Source organism: Sorex fumeus, unplaced genomic scaffold, assembly GCF_029834395.1.
Source record: "Sorex fumeus unplaced genomic scaffold, SorFum_2.1 ptg000009l, whole genome shotgun sequence".
NCBI lineage: Eukaryota > Metazoa > Chordata > Mammalia > Eulipotyphla > Soricidae > Sorex > Sorex fumeus.
This window is the reverse complement of record NW_026606066.1, coordinates 32855379-32878949: the sequence shown is the minus strand read 5'-3', so window position 1 is coordinate 32878949 and position 23571 is coordinate 32855379. Positions and strand designations below refer to the sequence as shown.

Here is a 23571-nt window from a genome sequence, read left to right as displayed (position 1 = left end):
ATATTTGGCACCTCATGACCTAGTCAAATTGACAAGTAAGATTAATGCACATACCGTTTGTTCCTTGTGATTCTTATAAATCATGTCTAATAAAATATATTTCTGGACTATGAGAAAACTTAAAAATTGATACTCAAGGCAATGATATCTAAAAGTGTGAAGTTAAAAGGGTTTGCATGAAAGTAATCATCTTTGTACTTCACTTAAAATAGTTAAATTGTTAAGACCACTTAGTTTTCAAAAGTCACATGCATATATTTTAAAATCTGTAGCAACAACTCTTGAAAGCTATAAAGCGGCTTCATGCCCTACCGAGGCCACGAGTTGCCCCCCACGAGTGGCTCTCCAGCAGTGCCGTGGCCCCAGAGGCACACGGACCTAATTCAAAACCCAGCAGCTTGCAGCAGAAATGTGAATGGACTGTGCATTAAACTATGGCGCCGTGCCCCCCAGGCAGGGAAAGAGTATCTGTCTCTTCCGATTCTTTCCCCCAGGCAGCACGGTGACCACCACCTCATAGTTTATTGGACAGCCAGGTATGAGCCGGTGGTGATGGGGCAACTGCAGCCACATTGGATGAGGGGGGTGTGCGGAACTGGCAAGTCCTTCACGCCCTACCAAGGCCACAAGTTGCCCCCCACGAGTGGCTCTCTAGCACAGCCATGGAACCAGAAACACACAAATCAGTCTCGTAATCCAGCTCTTGGCAGAAATCCCTCCAGCCTTAAGTAGTAAAATATCAGAAGTCCAAAATCACATGGCTGCAGTTGCGGCTGCACAACATCATATGATTTTCATAACCAACAATAGAAAACAAATTATTTCACAACGCCTTTTCAACAGTTCTGATTGTTGGGGGGAAATTCCAAATAATAATGGTTCATCTTTTGTCAAAATAATGAATGTAATCAAAGTAGAGAGAGAGTTAAGTAGAAATCAACTGCCTCACAGGCATTGGGAGGGGTAGGAAGGGGGCGTGTATTGGGGTTCTTGGTGGTGAAAAATATGCACTGGAGAAGGGAAATGTGTTTGATCATTGCATGACTGAGACTTAAACCTGAAAGCTTTGTAACTTTTCTCACAGTGATTCTTTTCTTCTCTCTCTCTCTCTCTCTCTCTCTCTCTCTCTCTCTCATAGGGCAGTACCCATTGGTCTGGGTGGAGGGTGTGTATTGTGTGAATCAAACTCTGGGTATCAGACATGCCAGTCATAAGCTGTACGACTGGAGTTATCTCCCCATCACCATTTTCTCTCTTTCTGCATGAAGAAAGAGCTTCTAGTGTCAGGGCACTGAGCTAGGTAGTGTGACGATTAAAATGTGTGTCTGTTTCATCCGCGGGATATAGAGAGACTTCACAGTAATGAATAATGGAAAACCTTTGGCCCTGAATTAAAAAACTGAGATTTTAAAAATAGAGAGAGGGAGAGGGGGATGAAGAGGTGGATGGGAAAGGCAGCTGTGGAGGGTCCTGGTACTTTGGGGTTGTTAAAGTAGAGTAAAGGTAAAGGTAAAGGCCCTCCCGTTGATCGTCCATTTGCTCGAGAGGGCCCAGTAACATCTCCATTGGAGACTTTGTTGTTACTGTGTCTGGCATATCGAATACTCTCGGTAGCTTGCCGGGCTCTCCGAGAGGGGCGGAGGAATCGAACTCGGGTCGGCCATGTTGGCCGCTTGTAAGGCGAACACCCTACCACTGTGCTACCAGCCCTGAAGTAGAGTAACTACATCAAAATCGTAAACAACACTTGTAAGCATGTTACCTTAACTTCAACAACAATAAAAATAACAATAAATATGAGTGTTTTAAATCAATGGGTTCACCTTTTGCACTGAACCTTATACATGTAAAATTAAAATGTATCCTCAGATGAATTTTCCAGGCAGGTTGGAAGAACTTTACAAACCAAGCTTATAACTGCAACACTATTGACTACCACAAGATGGCGCCAAGAGTATATCAAAAGTATGAACCTCGGTCCCAGTCACACTTTGCTGTAATTTATAAAGAAATATGGATAGCAAAGAAATATCTCACAAAGAAGTAAGAATGCGTGTGAACAAGTATGTGTGGGCAGCGCATGCTCATGTGACAGACTTTTCTGAGTGTTTTTTATGCATTTGGTAGAGTCTGTAGAGGAGGTGTCAGGGTATTTGTGTGTGTATGTGAGAGGTGGGTAGTAGGAGGAGACTTTTTTCTCTGGTTTCAGGGATAAAACTATAACCTAACATTTACCTTATCTACAAAGGGGAGTTTTCATATATATACATATATATGTCAGCCCATTTTAAGAAAAATTAGAAATTACCTGGGTGATTAATAATATAAGCTGTGTGATAGTTGTAGGGAGGAACTGAAATTAATTGATATGAAATTTTGCGGGAGAAACATGGTTGTTTTCTGTTTGGGTTTGGGGCCATACCCAGTGATAGTCAGGGCTTCATCCTGGCCCTGCACTAAGGGATCACTCCTGTTAGAGGCTTGGGGGATCATATGGGGAACTGAGGATTGAACCTGGGTTGGCCACATATAAGACAAGCACCGAACCTGCTATACTCTTACTCTAGCACAAACCCCACCATAGAATGATGGCTTAAAATGTGTTCTTTTTCCCCATTTTTGTGAGTGCATATGCTTCATCATTTGACCAAGAAAAAGTATTTTAAAATGTAAGTTTCTGGGTGAGGGTATAACAAGTATTGATGAAGTCAGCGAGTTTTTGCCAGTAAATGCACTAGGAAAGTAGGGAAGTGAAGAATTGCACTATGCAGTTACAGTAAATTATTTATAATATACTTATTTCCCTATATCTTTTTTATTGTAAGTCCATAGGAATATTCTCATGGAATGATTATTATACAACCTACTTATTTGATAGAGCACTTGAGAATTGATATGGCTTTCTATGAAGGGATCAGAATTAGTTGGGTCTCTGTCAAAATATCTGGGCTTGGATCCTTGAAAATAAGGCATTTGTTTTCCTTCATAAAAGTTTCTAGAATGGAGTCCAGGAATTGTCTCTTCTTGGAATAATTTATTTCTAGTGAATAATTTAAACCCAGTAGATGGAATATTGATATCTTTTCTCACTGTCTTGCCCAGAATTTATGGTCATAAGTTTCATGTACTTTACAAAACCCCAACTATTCTAGTCAAGAATAGAGTTACTGTCTCACATTTATAGCTTAAAGAGAGAAATACTGCAAGGCTTATCATAATTAAAACTCCTTATTAATGCAATCAGAATAGTTTGAAAAAAGATAGGCTCAGTTTATCACTCCAGTCTTCCAAAAATGCCTGGATGCAGAATTTTTGCCATTTTGAATGGTGTTAGATATCTAGAAACACAGGACGAGGCCTCGACAAGAACCATTCAAAAATTTATAGTGGATGTTGAGTTTTAACAATGTTAAACAGTGGTGTAAATTATGTAATTATGGAACTCCAAATAATTAATTTATAATTTCAATGGAACTTTTATATAAAATGGAAAAATAAGGTTCTGTCTTTAATTTATTGAGAGACAGATATTCCTTTATTTTAACAATCTTTCAACTCTGAATTTTTGCATATATCATTTTTGTGAGTCTGTAAGTGTTGTTTTATATCATTTTGCATTTTAGATTTTTAAAACCCAAATACTGACACCTTTTACCATGGAAACAGAATCTCAGACAATTATGGCAAGTGTTTGGGTGGCTGAGTAATTTGAATTATCAAAGGCACACTTGAAATCTTGGAGTCTTTTTGGAATTGAAGTGTCACCTAGATTTGAAACTAATCTAAGAAGAGAGAATTTTGTAGCTGGCTCAAATAGAAATAAAAAATGAGGGAGTTCATTTTCTTTATAACTCTAACTATTCCTTTGAGGGATATTTCACTTTGATGCCTGATAGGAGTGCCGTCAGCATTATTATTGGACACTGTTCTAAGTTGGTTATCCCAGTGGATTGTTACAACTGACGATGAATGTTCTTCCTTAGCACTTAAAGATTTTCTGGAGCTTGTTCTTGCATCAGTAGTGAGTTATGACACATGTTTTCCTTTCCCTTGTTTACATAATGCATATGGAAGAGCTTTTTAGTTACCGAATGTAATGGTTTACACATCATATTGACCCTTGTCATTTGAAAAAATGTATCGATGTTTATTTCATGTCCTTTATTTGGGGTGAGATTTGGGCCAGGTCTAGTGGTGTTTGGGAGCTAGCTGTATTTCAAGGCTATTTCCAGCTTTGTGGTTGGGCGCTGGTCTGAGCTTGGGGAACCATACAGTGATGGGGGATAGAACTACAGTCAGCAACGTGCAAGGCATGCATGATACCCCCTGTACTGTCTCTTTACCCCAACACACTTTATTTCAAAAATCGACTCTTGGTGAGACTTCTTTTTAATATTGAGACTAGACTGCAAATGTTGGCAGTGAATCTGTTCTTACTTGGACACGATGTAAAAAAAATAAGGAATTTTTATTTAGATTATAGTTGTTGTAGGAGTCACAATAGCATCAAACAACCCTCATACTGTTTTTTGGTTGCTAATGAGAGAATTTACCAAATTACGTAGTGAATGAATAGTTTCCTTTATGTGGAAAATGACTGTGGTTATATTCTAGATGTAAAGACTAGAACCACATATTTCATTATAAGTGAAATACAATATATAGGAAAGCTGAGATTCTCATCAATGTCTCTAGGATTCCTCTTGACTACAGAAAACTGAAGAAATAAAATGCTTTTTGGGGGACAAACTATACTTTTTAGTTTTAAAATATAAATTGTATGTTTCAGGGTCAGACATAGTGCAGGGACTTAGGCATTTGCCAGGCATGCAGCTAATTCTAGTTCTATCTCTGGCACTGCATGTGGGCATATTGTCTCGTGGGTACTATTAGAAATGATACATGAGCACTTTTGGATGTAACCTCCAAGCCAAAAAACCTTTTTTTTCAGGTATATAGTATGGTAATTTGATAGCATGTACATAGTGAATTTATTGTTTCAGTCAAGCTAATTAAACATATTTATCTCCAATATTAATGCTAGTTTGTGTGTGTGTGGTGAGCACACCTGAAACTAATTACCTTAGTATACTGTACAGAGGGCGTTTGCCTTGCACGCAGCCAACATGGCCGACCCAAGTTCGATTCCTCCGCCCCTCTCGGAGAGCCCGGCAAGCTACCGAGAGTATCTCACCCGCAAGGCAGAGCCTGGCAAGCTACCCGTGACATATTCAATATGCCAGACACAGTAACAACAAGGTCTCCAATGGAGACGTTACTGGGCCCGCTTGAGCAAATCGATGAACAACGGGAGGGCCTTTACCTTACCTTTTACTGTACAGTATTACTAATTCTAGGCATCATAGTGTAACTAGATATCAAGCTTAATCATTTTACATGACTGTGACTTTGCACCCTTTGACCAAGATCTCTAAGATAGTGAGTGTCCATTAAGATCAAAGTCTTCAGTTATTAGTTTTGTGCTTCTGTGTTAACACTCTTTAGAGTAATTGCTATAAAAAGTATTTATTTGAGAAAATATTTATTTGAGAAATGTATCCATACTCTAATATAGTATATTTATGATTTAATTGAGTATGACTTTACAGCATAATACATTTTTTCTGTGAGTGAGTTTTGGAGAGCTATTAAACTAAATTGTATATTGGATGATAGTATTGTGGATAACTTGCTTTGGGTTAAAGAAAAGGAGGCCAGCATCACCAAATGTTTTATGCCTCACTCAGAAACACATTTATCCTTTCAAAATATCCTTTAAAATGATAAAGCATGTTGCTGAAATATTTATGTCAAGTGCTTTTCAGGTCACTGGGTATAAACTAGGTAATCAATGAGAGTATGATCATTATATTTCATTTTCTTAGCACACTATTTTGTTTTGTTTTTGGGGGGGAGCTACACCCAGTGTTGCTCAGGGCTTATTCCATGACTTTACTCAGGGATCACTCCTAGAGTGTTCAGGGGACCATATAGAGTGCCAGGGATTGAACCACATTAAAGATAAACATCTTTCTTGCTGAACTATCTCTCTTACTCCAACACATTAATTCTAAATTACTTATTGTGTTTTATTCTCAGACTCACTTTTGTGATCTTGCATTATAATCACATCTCTGCTCAGCTTTTTATTTCAATATGAGTAGAGTCCTCTCTATTTGCCCATCCTATTAAAGCAGTACTAATCTATAAATAAATACCCATGGTACCTAGTTTGGGTACCATTTTGCAATATATAACTTTATGGCAGCTTGGGCAAACATTTCTATAGGTCCAAATTCCATACCAGAAATTCCTAAAATCCAGGAATCTCTGGATGTCAGAAGGTTTTATAATTTATATTGGTAAAAATAAATGATCTGAACTGATATGAGGTTAATTATATTCCTTATGTATCCCATTCAGTATAAATGTGCACATATTTTGCTACATAAATGTTAATGTATCTGATTATAGAATTTTATCCCAGACTCCACTGAAGGCATTATAAAATTTATGGATTATGCACAGTGTTATCTTCCTAAATTCTGAAAGCATTTTATTCATGAAGTGCATCTGGCATTAAAGATACCAAGAGTGCCGGAGAGGTAATACAGGGGTTAAGGCACTTGTCTTGCATACTGCTGACCCAGGCTCTGTTCCTGGAACCCTGTATAGTCGTGTGAGTTTGCCAGGAGTGATCTCTGAGTGCAGAGCCAGGAATAAACCATGATCATCTCCCTGTGTGGCCCCCAAAGTAAACCAATTGAAGGTATTAGATGAGGAACAGAGGATCTGCAATACAATATTATGATACATTTGAAATATACATCTTTTTAGAATGCAGCATGTGTGGTCATGCTAAAAAGAGTTTTAGACATACTATCTCCCACAGACTATTTTCTAAGACAAGAATAGAGAGAAAAAGGTGAGGATAAGATAAAGTAATGACTAAATCAATGATTTGCAAAGTCATTTCTCATCATACATTCAACTTGTCCTTGGGGATTTATGAGACTTTATGGGGCACAAAGCAAATGGAATTCAGGCAGCATTAGTAACTAATTGCCAAGGAAGTGTGTTCTCTTATAATGTGGGTTATATATACATGTACACACCTGGGCGCATGCTTATGTGCCTCTAGCTAAGTACATCTAAAACCATCTATCCAAGGAAGTGTGCCTACCTATGAGCTTCTGCCATGAGAATGCCCATGGAAATGCCATATTTAAATTGCTCTTTATATTGCTTTATGTGCATGTTGTAGTATAGTCCTCATTTACATTTGTTTTAGATTGTAGTTGTTCCTGAAAGTGGCACCTAGGAACTAGTAGTATCTTTACAACTGAACCTAGTCATTTATAGAAAATTCTTAAATAAGTAATTGCCTTTACTGGATCTTGATTTACTCTGCCTTTGGAGTCTCAGTGAGAACCAAAACCCATTTATAGAACCTGATGAGGATCATTTATGTTTGTTCTTTCTGAATGTGACCAACTACAGATTTCTTCCAGTTATTTTTTATTTTTGGGGGGATGCCTCTTTTATGTCTTTTTTTTTTTTTGCTTTGCACTTTGCATGTACGTGTCAAAGCTCTGCGTTTTGTGATCTAAATCATTGCAGCTATTTTCTGTGGTATTGTATCTTGTGCCTTTTTGAGACTGTCAACTGGCTTTTGCATCTTATATTTTAGTAATCAAACAGAAAGGATGGTAAAAGGTAATGGCATCAATTTTTGAATGGTTGGGGTAAGGGCATATGGATATAATGAGCTATACATTTAAAAAATACTAAGCAGTTGAGACTGTGTTAAAATATTCTGTATCTTATATATTTATTTTTCTGCTGTTCAGAGTACAGCTTAAATCTTTATCATTTAAGAACTTGCCTACAATAAAATTGATAGGATTTTGCCCCAGTGCCAGTGTTCATTCCTATGCATTTTCACTTCATTTTAATTTAGAAACAGAAACTTAGGGGTTAAAAGATATTTACTTTCTCTATAATGGACATCTGTGGCAAATGTATGGAAATTGTTTTCTTATTAGCCTCCAGTGATTGCATTTGTCTGTAGAGAAGTCACAGGAACCTACAGCAATTTTGATTTTTGCAGCTTTTATAAGTCCTTCTAATATAGACTACTGATTTCTTCTCTGTATCCTGCTCATTGTTGAAAAGCCAGAGCTATTTTTAACATTTACACAATTTCGATAGATGATTCTTCATTCTACGAGGTTTGGTGCTAAATCTGTGGAGCCTTTCATAATCATATCCTTTTTGTGGTTTGCTTCAATTTGATCACAGTGGCTGATTTCATGCATTGATAATGAAGGCTTAGGTTGCCTGTTTCTCGGCATAAATCCACCTCAGACTTGTAGGTTGACAGTGCTTCTGGTTTCAGCACGCATGGAGATATAGAATTGAAATTGCTCTGCTTTCTTACAAATGACTCAGAGTGCGCTTGTCCTTCCTAAAATGTTGCCAGCGTGTAAAGGATTTTCAATGAGCAGTGCAATAAGCCAGCATCTGGAAAGGTTTGGAGCTGCGCTGATATAGCGTGGTACTGTCACACAGATAATCAGGGCTGGAGCCAAGTCTCGGTAGCGCTGTGCATTGCATTGGTCACATACTGGAAGTTTTGTTTATCCAACTTGCTTGCTCTCAAAGCTGGTGAAAGCCCTGCCAGGATGTGGAGTGGACTTCCTAGCAGAGGTGAGCATTTTATTCTTAAAACTTGGAGACCAGGATCTGGGGTGTCAGTAGCAGATTCTTTTGAACATCATGTTGAATCTCTTGGAGTTATTAGTGGTGTTTATCATACTGTGCTGAAAGAGCTGAGGGGGCAATACAGAACAGCAAAATCTCGGGGGTTTTCATTTAATTGGGAAGTAACTCCTTAAATGGGTGTGATAGCATTCTTTTCTTTCAGTGCTAGCTGTTTGCCGAGGACATCTTACCAGTAGGTGACTTCCTCTGCATTTTAAACATTCAGAACAAGTCAGTGATAATATGTGATCTGCTATCATTTCTGAAAGCAGGTAATTAACAGTGTTATTTTGTGCTTTGGGTGAATAAAAAAGGCTATGCAGTAAATGGACTTTGTAGAATCTGATTTGAAAAATACAAAGAAGGAAACAAGTGATGTTTACAAGGTAACTAAGAAAGTAAGTGAAATAGATTACATGCTGGAGTTGACACCTTGTTCAACTAGACATTATTAATAATTAAAAGTTGTGACCTGTCATGCTCTGGACAATCTATGAAAATTGATTTCTGGAGATGGTGTACAGAAAGAGGACCGGGGAAATTAAAGCAGTATTTTCTTCATAAAACACGTTTTAATTAAATGTGGCATGTTAAATATGGAAGATTTCATCATTTCTATGTAAATAAAGTAGTGACAGTGGGAAGTTAAATGACTAGATCATCATGTTTAGCAAAGTATGATGTGGTATTTTAACTACAGAGTATTTGAAAGAAAGCTACCTAAGGGCAAGTTCAAAGTTAGCCTCTGTGCAGTTGGAGAATATTGCTTTGATTCATTTAGACTCTATTCCTACGTGATGAAAAGCTGTTTCTTAAAGAAAGAGTATGAGAGATATGATGTATTCAAATAGCCTTGTACTTATGAAGTGTCTGTTTGGAATTGAGGTCTGCAGAGAAATCTATTTATATTTGATTGGAAGCTAACATGGCACACGGGGTACATATATTTTTGTGTTTTTTCCTGCTAAATTTATTTGAGGCTGCTGTTTTATAGCTCTTAGGGCTTAAGTTATAGATAATTGTGTATTTGTTTGACAGAAGATTCGAGAACCCGTTTACTGCCGGTACATGTAAAGCTTGACTAAGCAGACGCATCAGGAGCAAACCATTTGTGTTCGCCAATCTGTCTCAGCAAGTCCCAGGGCCACTATCTTGCTAGAAGCCACTGTGTGCTTTTGAAAGCATGAAATTAGTTTTATACTGAGCACATGGTTTCTCATTTAGTAGCTCTTTTTATGGTAATGGTCAATTTATGGTTCACTGCCAGGATTTCAGTGTTCTGTCAAAGCTGATAGCTTCTGCTAAGGTGTCTCTGTGAGATAATTTAAAAAAAAATTGGTGGTGGGGGGAGCTAATTAGACCCTTCAGAAGAGACTCTTCAACTCAGTTTCTTTTCTGAATGCATTGTCATTTCTCCAAGGTTCCTATATGTTGTTTAATGTAGGACTTTCAGTTTAAAGTTGCTAATGCCACTTTCAACCTCAATTAATATGTAACATCAAAATAGTTATGCTGTGAAGTGTAAACTATTTGCTCGCTTTTTCTCTTTGTAGTGCATTTGTATTAAATCGATTTTTATTAGTGCTGGCTGTATTGTGCAATTCATTTTTATGTTTATCTGCCTGTTTGTTATAATATATCTTAGAGCACTGTTGAAGCAAGTGCAAGGATTTTGTAAATGTTATAGTAGATATAAAGTGCCCATACTTTATTTATTATGCCTATATGTACAATTAGAAGGGTTAGTTAAGAAATAAGAAATCTGAGACTGCATTAAAAATGTTGATAAGTGTTTTCTTTCCTTGCCTTTCCTTGAAAACCACAACCCCTCAAATGCTACAGATGTAGAGATATTGAAGATAATTTTTGTTTCCCCAGAGTGATAGTATATGAAACATACTTGTAGCTATTTTAAAAATTATTTTTAGCTGTTTTATTAGCCATAGCAAAATAACATTTGTAGAAAGTTTTGCTGGCCATAATATATTTTGAAATAAAATTGATCAAAACAAACAAACTGGGCATGTAATAACATATTTATTTTTCTGTTCATTCTTTGAGTAATGGTAATAGATATACAGGTGAATTGGGGTACATTTAATAGTGTTAGTGGTATACTTTTCCCATTCATATGGTCTTGACAGTGGAACTGAAAACAACTTTGAGATCTTGAATTTCATTTTCTTCTTGTTAATCCTTGGATTTTTCTTAAGAGGAGAGATTACACATAATAGGGATTCAGAATAAGATGTCATTTGTAAAATGAAGGGATATACGATGCACTATGATCTGAATAATTCCTGTTTTTAATGCACAAGTACAACAACATGCTTTTCTACTTATTTTGGGAATGTTATGCCATAAGTTATCAGATTGTCAGGTGGATTTTGTTTTATATTTTAATTTACAATTAAGTCTCATTTCTCACTTTCCTAAAGCCCATGGAACAAATTGAGTTTGAAAATTGAGAATGAAAAGGCAAAAAGGACATTGAGGGTTTTTAAAAAAATTTTTGATGATGTAATGTGTTTAACAAATGAAACCTTAAAGACATTTCAGAATGTCAGAATTCTCTTAGAATAATGAAGCTTGTCATATTACATAGATCATAGAAAATTCACAAGAGGAAGTGAGGAGTAATTTAGCATATCTGCCTGAAGTCTTAACAGCAGCTTTTCTTCCACCAGAAGTAAGATTTAGAAAGTTGTTACATGAATTTAACTCTCATGAATCTTAGTGATTTACCTGTAACTTTCACTTTTATATTGAGAGACAACAATCAGTCCTAAATTTTCTAAAGCATACTTTTTAGTGATTAGCTGAGAAAAGTATTAGGGATAGTAAAGCTTTTTTGGTTGAAAAACCTGAATTCCAAGTACACCCCAAGCTCTTTGATTCCTCCCATTGTACATGTTTAATGGTTATTTCAAGCTGCTTAATGTAGTTTGAAATTTACTTTGAAATATGTTGCTAAAGTTATTGATTTTCATTACTTCAAGTGTGTCACACAAGTATTTGTGGTATACTGTAAGAAAAATGATTTTTTGTTTGGATTAAACCCAAATCTGACATGATATCCTGTGTTTAATATAAAAATTATGCTGAATTTCTGAATGAGAAATGAATCTCCAATAATTACTCAATTATTTGAATCTACCAGCATGGAGACTTCAAAGTCCAGTAAAAGCAATCATTTTCTACTGTTAGAGTGCTTTCATGGAAGCTCTTTCAGTAAGATGCCATTTGATACTCTCAACATGGAATGGAAAATAGGATTGGTGCAAGCGAAATTATGAGTAAGAATATTAAAAATCTCCTGTAATTGCTAAGGTAAAGCAGAAAAGGGAGCACATTTTATAATTGCTGTCAGTAACATTTCAAATACCTAACTATGAGCATTTTACAATTATTCCATCTTAATCCTTGCCAAGTAGAATATTATAAATGTTCTCCTCTCTCAACAGGATTGAGTTGCTTATAGATTAATTTTGTCTTATTGCATGTAAGATGCACATGAGTGGTCCCTCTTTGAATGTCCTTTATCTGAATTAAAAAAAATTGACTCATCAGAAGAGAGAGACAGACATAGAAAGATTACATTCATCTAGGGAATATAAAATAACAAAATAGGGACTAACACCCAAGAATAGCCGAGATAAGTACCAGCAGGTTTCCTCCATGGCTTGGAGGCCAGCTGCACATGCTAGGGGAAAAGTCAGCTCAGATAGAGAAGGGAGCACCAAATAAAGGGTGTTGGGAGGATCCTCCCAGGATGGCAGATGCATGTTGAAAGTAGACTATAGACTGAACATGATTACCACTCAATACTGCTTTTGCTAACCACCCAAAAGGAGAGAGAAAACAAAAGGGAATGCCCTGCCACAGAGGCGGATGGGATGGGAGATGGGTGGACATGGGAGGGATACTGGGATCATTGGTGGTGAGAATGGCACTGGTGGAGGGATGGGTACTTGATCATTGTATAACTGAAACCCAAGCACAAAAAAGTCTACAACTGTACCTTATGGTGTTTCACTAATAAAAATTTTAAAAAGTAAAAAAATTAAAAATAAAAATAAATTTGACTCATATCTTAGGTTGCCACCTCCTGGGTTTCTCAAAAAGGGACAGTAACTTGCAAACAGAAGAAAATTTCTTGGATCACCTAATTGTCCAGTGCCTCATAAACTGAATTAAAAGGAACAGAAATAATATTTATTGTGTATCTACTCTATACCACATATCTATTATGTGCCCTATAAAATATTTATAGACTTATTGTTATTTTATTATTTTCCCCTGTGTGTTTAATTATTTTTACAATATTATTTTAATGTAATTTTTGTTTATTTTTAGTTTTTATTAAGGCATCGGATTTACAAAGCTATTTGAGGTTAACTTTCAGGCATGCAATAATTCAACACCAATTCCATTACAATGGACAACTTCCCCACACCAGTGTCCCAGTTTCCCTCTCACCTTCAGGCCAACCTTCTTTACAGGGACATTTTAAAGTTTGCTTGTTGTGGCTGAAACCTCATGCTTTCAGTTTTGTTGGTTCTGTGGTTCAAATATATAGATATATCACACCTCTCACTGACAATTTCTTAGACCCCTGCCCTTGCTAGTTCCTCTCCTCTTCTTACTCCCACCTTGGATTTCTTTCTTTCTCTACATTCCTGTAAAAACTTTATGTTAGTTCAGTACCTATTTTTCATCTGGTAAGCTGTTTAATCAAAAACCCTTTTTCCAGGTCAACACAACTCCAATTTTAATACTGGAACAGGACATTCTATCCTGAGCGTTACATATCTGGGAAACTTCCCCACTGGAGAATAAAGGAATCTTGTTCTTAAGTCTTCTTTCATCTTACCCTGAAACTGTTTTAGAAAATCTTCTTTGTTCATTCAGACTTCTGAAATGCCTTTCTTCTCTTTTTATCACATTCTCTTATCACCCTTCCTCCACTATTTTTGTAAATATTCTCAATAGAAGTCACTAGACATCATTTGACAATTTTATTCTCAATCTGAGAAAAAATAGAAATGAACTCTATATACTGACATGGAATTTCATGTTAGATTACCATGCAGTCAATTGACAAATAGCACAGAGGAGATATATGCAATATTTCCATAAGGCAAACTTTCCCCATCAAAATCATTTTCTCAATTATCTGTCAGCCCTGTAGGAAACCAATGTCAGTTCAGGAAACCAATTTTGAGCCAAAATTAATCAGCTGAATGTGAATGTGAATGTAATTAACTCATGTTTGGGAATTGGGTTGACTCTTCCATCCCACGAACAAAAGTACTCTTCAGTAAACTCTATTTTCTTTCAATTAACTTGAGAATATTTCACAATGTCTATTGTCCTATAGGACAAACTAATTTAATTGTATTTTCTCCATATCTATTAACTGTATGCTGCTATTTGAGTATGTTTCTTTCGGATCTCAATTTTTTTTAACCTAAACTCATCAATTTTCATTTTTACCTAGTCATAAATATTACTATATTAACATTATGAATTCTAACTAAATATATTTAAAAATGTTATCAGTAGTCTTTTTCTGGTATCTAAACTGTATTCTTGGTAAGATACTCTAGATTCTTACTTTATTTCTCACTCTATTCTTGTCGATTTGTTAGATCCAATATCCTACTTTTTATGTTAATGTGATTTGGCTGTAAATTGTATATAAAAGGGCTTAGGAATAATAGTGGTATCTGACACTTTAAAAAGTACCAGATTTTTACATGTATATTTTTTGTTTTTATAAAAATACCCCAAGTAAGTAAGATTTTACTTACTTTGCAAATAGGGAAACTAAAGTATAGAGAGGTTGTGTTGTCATCCCAGAGTCACCCAGTTAGCTCACTGGGTTTTGAGTCCAGGAAGCCAGACTCCAGAATCCATCATAAGTTTTAACCACTACTTCCAGTGGTTAAGTGTCTGAAAAAATATTAGCAGAGTTATTTTGTGACTAAATTAGAAAACTGTAGAAACGATGATAAGGTAATTCAGTGATTTTATAACTAGCCAAAGTGTATCTGACCAATATTGACTAGAGTGAGGTTCTATGACTTGAGGGTGCTTTGGTAAGAATGCTGATGGGCAAGTCATTTTTAGAAGATATGATACTGAGAAAAAAAATAGTTCACACATGCAGTTAATATCTATTTTGTTACCTAGGCTATGTTCCTTCCCAAATGAGTCACAGTTTCTGGGGGTGCAATTCAGAAATTAGTATTTTTAATATCCCCAAGGCAAATCTAAAATGCAGCTCCAGTTAGTGTTAGTTATTCTAGAAACATAGATCAAATCTTGCATTTTCAATTTAACTATAGCAAATGGAGGAGTGAGTGAAGGAAAAATACAGGAGTATAGATGAATTGTAAATAACTAGAATCAAAGGCATGATGGGGGGCTGGATGATAGCACAGCGGGCAGGGTGTTTGCCTTGCACACGGCCAATCTGGGTTCGATTCCCAGCATCCCATATGGTTCCCTGAGCACTGCCAGGAGTGATTCTTGAGTGTAAAGCCAGGAGTAACCCCTGAGCATCGCCGGGTGTGACCCAAAAAGAAAAAAAAAGGCGTAATAGGTACCTTCCCCGATCTTTGTTGCACTGTAGATAATATTAGTAGAAATAAAGTGCTGGCAAAGTGTGAAGTTGACTTCATTGGTAAGAACTGGCCTGGAATTTGGGAAGAATTAAGAGAAATTTTTAGAGCCTTTCATTGGAGAATGATATAGCAGAGCCAAACGGCTTTAGTGTTTTATGAAGGAGATGAGAACTTTATAGAATTTATTTTATATTTTAATCCCAGTTTTTTAGTTAATTGGTGGTAAAATTAAGATCACTGGGTAAAATTTTGAAGAAAGATTTTGCTTAATATAAAGAATTTCTAGTCAGAAGATAAGTAAAAATAATGCCAACAAATACTTTTCAATGGCAAATTTAGAGATAGTAGACAAAATGTAATGAATCAGAATTTATCAGGATATGAGATTCATAGCTGACCATGATGACTTTATGGTTTGGTATGTGGTAAGTATGACATTTACCTCATCTATCTTTTCAGTAAGGACTTACCTGTCAACTATAGTTGACATAGGTTGATTTTTGGAAAAATGAGAAAAGGGAGTGAGACCAATGAGCTGCTTTCAGTCCACAGATAATTTTGAAACTTCTTGTTGACTGCAGGACAGACTTTAAGAAGTTTGGAGTAATGATCAGAGGCTCAGGTGATGATTTAAAGCCTTACCAGTCAATGTTAAAGTCATCAAATTTTACAGGATTTGAATACACAAAAGGTTTTCCGAGTAACAGTATATCCTTGACACATCTTATACTAAAGGGCAAGCTTCTTTAACGTGGGATAATAAATCCAACAGTTAGCAACATCATATGTTAGAAGCTTAATGGCTTAATGAGTTAGGTAGTAGCAAAAAACAGTTTAAATTTCTGAAATTGTTGGAAAGAGTACTTAAAAATGGAGAAAAGATGAGCTATTTGTTATTATTAAGAAAAAGTTTTAAGTTCCCAAATGAAGTAAAAAACAAGATGAAGGGTTTTACAAATTATTCTGCAAGTTCTTGTTTCAATATGTATAGCTTATAAATGTTGATGAGTTAGTTACAGCAATTTTCATATAATCAGAAGCTTTAATTATTAACTATAATTTTTATAATCAGGCTTCTTGCTGACCAAGGTATTATACATTTTTTCCTTAGCACATTTGATTACATTTATAAAATGTGAAAAATAAATTATGTAAGTAAAATATTTTTAAGTATCAAGTTCTTTCCTCATAGTTCACCAACTAAACAATCAGATATGTACTCTGGTATTGTGCTTATCAAAATGTATATAAATTATTTTTAAATTTATTTCCACTAGATTATGAGAACCTTGAGAATATGACTCAGTCCTAATTTTCTTTAAAAGCTGTGGCTCATCTCCCATTTGACCCAGCTATAGCACTCCTGGGAATATATCCCAGAGAGGCAAAAAGGTATAGTTGAAGTGACATCTGCACTTGTTTGTTCATTGCAGCACTCTTTACAATAGACAGAATCTGGAAAAAACCTGAGTGCCCGAGAACAGATGACTGGTTAAAGAAACTTTGGTACATTTACACAATGGAGTACTATGTAGCTGTTAGAAAAGATGAAGTTATAAAATTTACATACAAGTGGTACTACATGGAAAGTATCATGTTAAGCGAAATGAGTCAGAAAGAGCGGGATAGACACAAAAGATTGCATTCATCTGGGGAACATAAAGCAATAAAACGGGAGACTAACACCCAGGAATGGCTGAGATTAGTACCAGGAATTTTGTTTCATGACTTGAAGGCCAGCCACACGTGCTAGGTGAAAAGGAAGCTCAAATAGAGAAGAGAGCACCAAATAAAGGGTGTTGTGAGGACCCTCCCAGGGTGGGAGAAGCATGCTAAAAGTAGTCTATAGACCAAACATGATTGCCACTCAATGCCTCTCTTGCAAAACACAGTACCCAAAAGAAGAGAGAGAGAGAACAAGGGGAAATGCCCTGCCACAGAGGCAGGCTGGGATGGGGGTGGGGGTGGGGGGGGGATGCTGGGACCCATGGTGGTGGAGAATGGGCACTGGTGGAGGGATGGGTATTGATCATTGTATAACTGAAACCCAAGCACAAAAATTTATAAGTCTATAACTGTACCTCATGGTGTTTCACTAATAAAAAAAAAGCTGTGGCTCTCAAGATAGCACATAGCATGTGATAAACTTAAAGCATTGACTAATGGATATAATATTTGAATATAGGATCTGTGAATCCTTGTGCAAAACTCAGCAAATTATTTTATATTACTGCTCATAAAATATAGTGGAACACCATTTTTATTATTCTGATAGGCAAATCGACCTTGTAAAAATATAATGATTAGCAAGCATGTGAACTTAGGGAAGTTCATACATTATTGGATAGAATGTATATCATGTGGTTATTGGTAGTATGGCACTCTCAAAATTTAAAGTCTTTGACCCAACAATTCTACTACCTCAGATTTAGTCAACAAATATGCTTGTAGGTATATATCAAGATGGAGAGAGAAATCCATTTTCTTGTATTTGTCTATTTACATGTAGAATTTTATTATAACATTATTTCAAGTATTAAAATATAGTTAATACTTGGCAATTGGTAATAGTAGTAATTATTATTCATCTAATTTATGCAAACTGTCAGTACTTTTTATATTTATGCTATAATAAAATACCACAGACTAGGGAGCTCATAATTACTAATACTTTATTTCTTATAGTTCTTGAAAGTAGAAATCTGAGATTAAGTTTCCTGCTTGGTAGGCTGAATGTCCTTTGCTGGGTTACAAATTTTAAAAAAGAGAAATAGGATGAGTGATGAATTTCATAGAGGTTCTGGAAACTGACTACAAATTAGCATTAGTTTCAACTAAATTCTCTTTCATACTCTTTAAAGTAGGAGCTGGGTAGATAATACAGTGGGTTGGGCACTTGTCTTGCAGGTGGCTGATTTGGGATCGATCCCTGGTACTACATATGGTCCACAGAGACCACAAGGAGTGATCCTTGAATGCAGGGGAAAGAGCACTTGGAGCACTGCAGGGTGTGGCCCAGAAACCAAAAACTAAATCAAAATCATAAATCAGACTTTTACTTTACCATTGTATTTATACTCTTTTGTTCTTTCGAATGTATTTATTTAGAATGGTTTACTTTTGAGAATAATAGATTTATTCATATAAAATTAAGTTAAAAATGAAAGGAATAAAAGAAAAACTAAGGAATATGGTGTATTCAGATGTCATTCCAAAATTAGTAGGGCTGTCAGATGATGAGGGACACCATGTTTCTCACTACAGTTAATGGAAGGAAAAACTGAGAATAATTAATTTTTCTAGAAAACCTGAGGATGATTCAGCTTCTTAGTATTATCTTTGTAAATTATCTGCTCGTTACAAGTTTTAGATGAAAATCTGGCATTTAGTCAAGATCTAAGATGTTTCATTGACTCTCTGTAACCATTCATTTTGTCTAACTGATGGTGTGTATTTTTCCTTCCACAAGTTGCTGGATTCCTTTAATTTTCACATCTGTACTCAGTCATTTAAGTTTCCATCTCATAATATACTTCTTTATACTTGATTTATTCTTTGAATATTCAAATAAACCACAAGGACCTTCACGAGACCAGAACAATGTTAATTGAAAAGTCCAGATTACCTCAAATCAAATCACATTGCCATCTATAATTAAAGAATAAAAGAAAAACTGTTAAAATAGTAAATAAAAGAGTGAACTGTATGCTGGAAAATGAATGAATAATGTAGTTGTAAGATATGGTTTAAGGTAAAGGTAAAGGCCCTCCCGTTGATCGTCAATTTGCTCGAGTGGGCCCAGTAACGTCTCCATTGGAGACTTTGTTGTTACTGTGTCTGGCATATCGAATACTCTCGGTAGCTTGCTGGGCTCTCCGAGAGGGGCGGAAGAATTGAACTCGGGTCGGCCATGTTGGCCGCTTGTAAGGCGAACGCCCTACCCACTGTGCTATCGCTCCATAAACCATAAAGATATGGTTTAATTCCACAATTAAGGCAGCATTCAGTGCTTCTGAGTTCACCTTGTCAAGCAGTGTGATTTTACTGTTTAATCTCTTACAATTTAGTTCTCTGAGATATTTGATATACTGGGTAATCTTATGTTAAGGTTAAAATCAAAGTTGTGATGAAATGATGGGCATTTTATCACAAATTTCCTTACTTCTAGGGATTTAATGCTGAGTTAGAATGTTTAATTAACTCATTCTTTTATGTTTAATGAACTCAAAATCCCAGCTGAGCTGAAGTGGAACTGGTTCTATCTTATATTCAGCATCAGCTGGCAGAAATTTGTCATGAAGTGCTTGATTAATGTTATGATCAACTGATTATTGATTAACTAGTCATTTTTCTTTAAATGATATTCTAAATTGTCTAAATTGTCGCCTCTGCTGCTCTTAAAATATACCCTTCTTTGCATTTGAAGATGATACTATTGAATTTTTACTGATATATGTGTGTGCATGTGTGTGTGTGTATATATATATATATGCCTTTCTTTTATAATAAATTTCTGAGACTTATGCATTGAATGTAAAGGATCAAGTTTTGTGCCATCCTACAAAGTCAACTAGATAACAGGAAAGTCATGATGCATGGGGTTTGGGGGTTGGGGGGTTATTCTCAGCACTATGCTCTAACTGACTGAGCTAACTCAACAGTCACTGTTGAACTAATGCTTATGTTCTATAAATTTCCATTTTACTCAGTTAGAAATAGAACAGAGTAGAAATAGAAATAGAACAGAAATAGAACTGAAGAGATGAATTTCACATTTTTTTCCATATTAGAGCCACATATATAGTACAGCAATAAAACTCTTGCCTTGGACACAGCCAGTCTAGGCGTGAGACCAAATACCACATAAGGTCCCCAAAGTACCACCTGCAGTGATCCCTAAGTATGGGATTATCAGGAATAAACCCTGACTACTGCTGGTGTGGCCCCAAACAAAAACCAAATTTTCCTTATTTTATATTCTTAGAGCAAAGGTGTCTAAAAAGCAGTACATATGGGAGATTATAAAACTCAAGTACCAAGACTGAACATTTTACAGAAATATAGCATAATCCAAATTACTGACTTTCTTTCACAGGCATACTTCTCTTTGTGTAAAAATTAGTGTTACTTTGGTGGTGATGGAGTATAATAACTTTGTACATCAGTACCGTAAACTTTTTTTTTTTTTTTGCTTTTTTTGGGGGAGAGTCACAACCAGTGATGCTCAGGGGTTACTCCTGGCTCATAAACTCAGGAGTTACTCCTAGCGGTGCTTGGGGGACCATATGGGGTGCTGGGAATCGAACCCGGGTTGACCGCATGCAAGGCAAACGCCCTACCCACTGTGCTATTGCTCCAGCCCCCATTACCGTAAACATTTTCACTGTTGTAACTATGCCACATAAATTATGATAAAAATATAAATTCGATAAAATAATAATATATTTAAGTTTTTTAAATCTTAAATGATCAGTGACAAATAATCAGTGCCAAATGGGTGGTTTAAGTCCATCTGGAAGGTTGGGATGATTGTGAAGAATTGTGTAGAAATAACTGTTTTGAAAAACAGTCAAGCTCATTTCAGAGGGCCCAGCATCTAAATGTCCTACAGTCTGTGTAGTCCTGGTTGGTTACATATTAGCATTAGCTGAAAAGCTTTTAAATAGTGCTGATGCCTAGTTCAACCTTTATCAGTTAAATCTGAATTGGTGGCATGGGTGTTTTCCAAAGCTCTTCAGTTTCTTCTAAAGCCACCTTTGAGAATTGCTGCTTAAATAGGGGTTTGTGCTCTGCTGTGCAGGTAATGGAGGGTCTTTGAAAAAAGTACCACAGATAAGTGAAGGAACTGTGAAGAGTGAGATAATAGAGGAACTGCCTAAGAGTATCTGAATTGGCACCCAGCAGTCACAGCTTCAAATCCTGTCCTGACTCTTATTAACTATGTGGGAAAGTTCTCTAACATCTCTAAACTCAGTGTTTGCATCTGTAAAATGTACCTCATTAGGGAGGAGCCACAATGAAGTTACATGTACTACAGAATTTTAATTTTAATTTTAAAGCACAGTGCTTTAAAATGTATTAATTGTGAAAAAATAAAAGCAGTTTCTGAGTTTGCATTCTTGACTATTTTTTTTCTGTAAAAAGAGGGAACAAGACTATCCAGAAAGAAAGTCAATGTAGATATTTTATACTTGAAGGAATGAGATGCATTACAGTTAAATGCATATTTAAGGAAAAAAATGTCCCAACGGGAAGTTTACAACTTTTGGTGCCTTAGGACATGGTGGTAATTGTATAAAACCATTACATGGCAGGGATTCTTATACAATTTAATTACACTTTTGATTTTATACTTTTTCTCATTGCTATTCTATCTTTTTTTCCTTATAACACAAAATATATCTATTTTGCGTTAGAGAATACTTCTGTACTTATGCCAGGCCTTTTTTTCTGTCTATACATTTTTTTCCTCTGCGTTCATTCAGGAACATTTCATTCATTTAGGAATAATTTATTTTATAGTATTAAGTATACATTTTGTCCTGAATTATTTTATCAGTTTTTGAACTTTATTTAATTTACATATAAGCTATGTTGTAATAACTTATTTGTAAGTTAAGTTGTGGTTTTGAAAGGATTTTTCTGTGTATATTTTAAATTATATCTATGATTCAGAGCCAGTTAAATAATAGGAGTGTAGGGTAGCTGGAAATCTCTGAGAAATTTTTTTATTATTTGTACTAATAATTTTTTAAAATATATGCAAATAAAAAAGTAGTAAAGAAAAGTGAATGTTTCTATTTTGTTTTTCATAGTTAACTTTATTCTAGAATTATATTACATTGAAGAAAATTTTCTTGTAGACTAGTTAAATAAAGGTAGAGAAACTTTAAAGGTCTCTATAGGAGGTAGTTTTACAATACGTCATCTCAATAGTTATTTTTAAGAGTTATTTATGATTAAGCCAGAATCAAATAATAAACTCAGATTGCTTCATACTGTTATGTGTGGTCATTCTAATAAAAGGTATGGTTGATCTTAGCATTTTTACAGTGCAAATGTTAGAAAGATTGAATAAGAAATTTAATATAGTTATATTTAACAATTTAGAATTAACTGTTAAAAGCATCACCAGCATTGCGATTGAACACTATGACTTTTGGTCTCCTGCCTTTCTGATATTTAGGAAATTGAAAAAGACTACTATTTTATATAATCATTATAAAAATGAAACCTGAAATATTATGCAATATGGGTAATAGTTAATGTAATTATTACATTAGTTAATAATATATTTCAAAGTTTTGAGGTTCAACGTTTCTCTTTTGGGTTTAATCAGTTTGTCCATATGGTCTAAAAATGCACATTGGTTTGGAACGTTTGACAGATTCCTTTTTCTGTGAAAATTATATACTCATAAAATTTGGTTCTCATGAAATCTCCTGCTAGATTGGGTCTCCCTTCAGCTATCTCAAACTGTGCTTAATCACCAGGAAATTTTTGTTGATTTTCATTGATCCTTGCTTTGTTAATTCTGTTCTGGCTGTGTATTCTTTTTTAGTCTATGCTTTTAACAAGTCCTACAAAATTAAATGTTTCCTTTTGGGATTTTGAGGAGCCTTAGCTAAAAGGAAAGTTACTTTTTAAAAAAAATAAAATACTTTCATCAGTTTTTTAAATCCAGTTTGATTTCATTATATTTTATGTGAAATAAATTTTTTAAATTCTTGTATTAATTCCACTGTGATTAGATTTCAACCTATTCTCTGATGCTATAAAGTATAAAGTACTTAAATCTTCCTAGAAAACATTAACTTGGGCACTGAATTGAAGGAAAAATGTATTGGGGAATCCTTGTTTCCAATAATTTTAATAGATTCTTAATTTGTTTTTTAATTAAAAATCATAAATAGGTTTGCAATGTCTTTTTAATGAATATTTTCAGGGGCCAGAGAGATAGTGCAGTGGATAAGGTGCTTGCCTTGCATGCACTCAGTCTGGGTTTGATTTCTGGCACCATTGTGGTACCACTCCTCTACACCATTAATAATTCCTGAGTGCAGAGCCAGGTGTGGTCCTGAGCACAGACAGGTGTTACCCCCGAACCAAAACAAACCGAAAGAATATTTTCACATTGACACCTCTCCATGCTTTAAATTAGTGCGCTTTTGTCTGTTTG

General features: G+C 35.4%; 1 protein-coding gene across 3 annotated transcripts in view; it reads left to right on the top strand.

The window, feature by feature from the left end:
* ZNF385B (zinc finger protein 385B) overlaps positions 1-23571 on the top strand; it is a 385075-nt gene that overhangs the window by 44657 nt on the left and 316847 nt on the right. The window contains exons 1-2 of one of the 3 annotated variants that reach the window (XM_056110155.1): positions 8677-8709; positions 8927-9035. The exons of 1 other annotated variant lie outside the window; for it this stretch is intronic. Coding sequence is in view for 1 of the 2 variants with exons in the window: in XM_056110153.1 (XP_055966128.1) it covers positions 8685-8709 (25 nt within the window). In the remaining variant the exon portion in view is untranslated. Of the gene's footprint in view, positions 1-8377; positions 8710-8926; positions 9036-23571 lie in introns of those variants that run through there. One more of the 3 variants, XM_056110153.1, reaches the window with a different exon arrangement.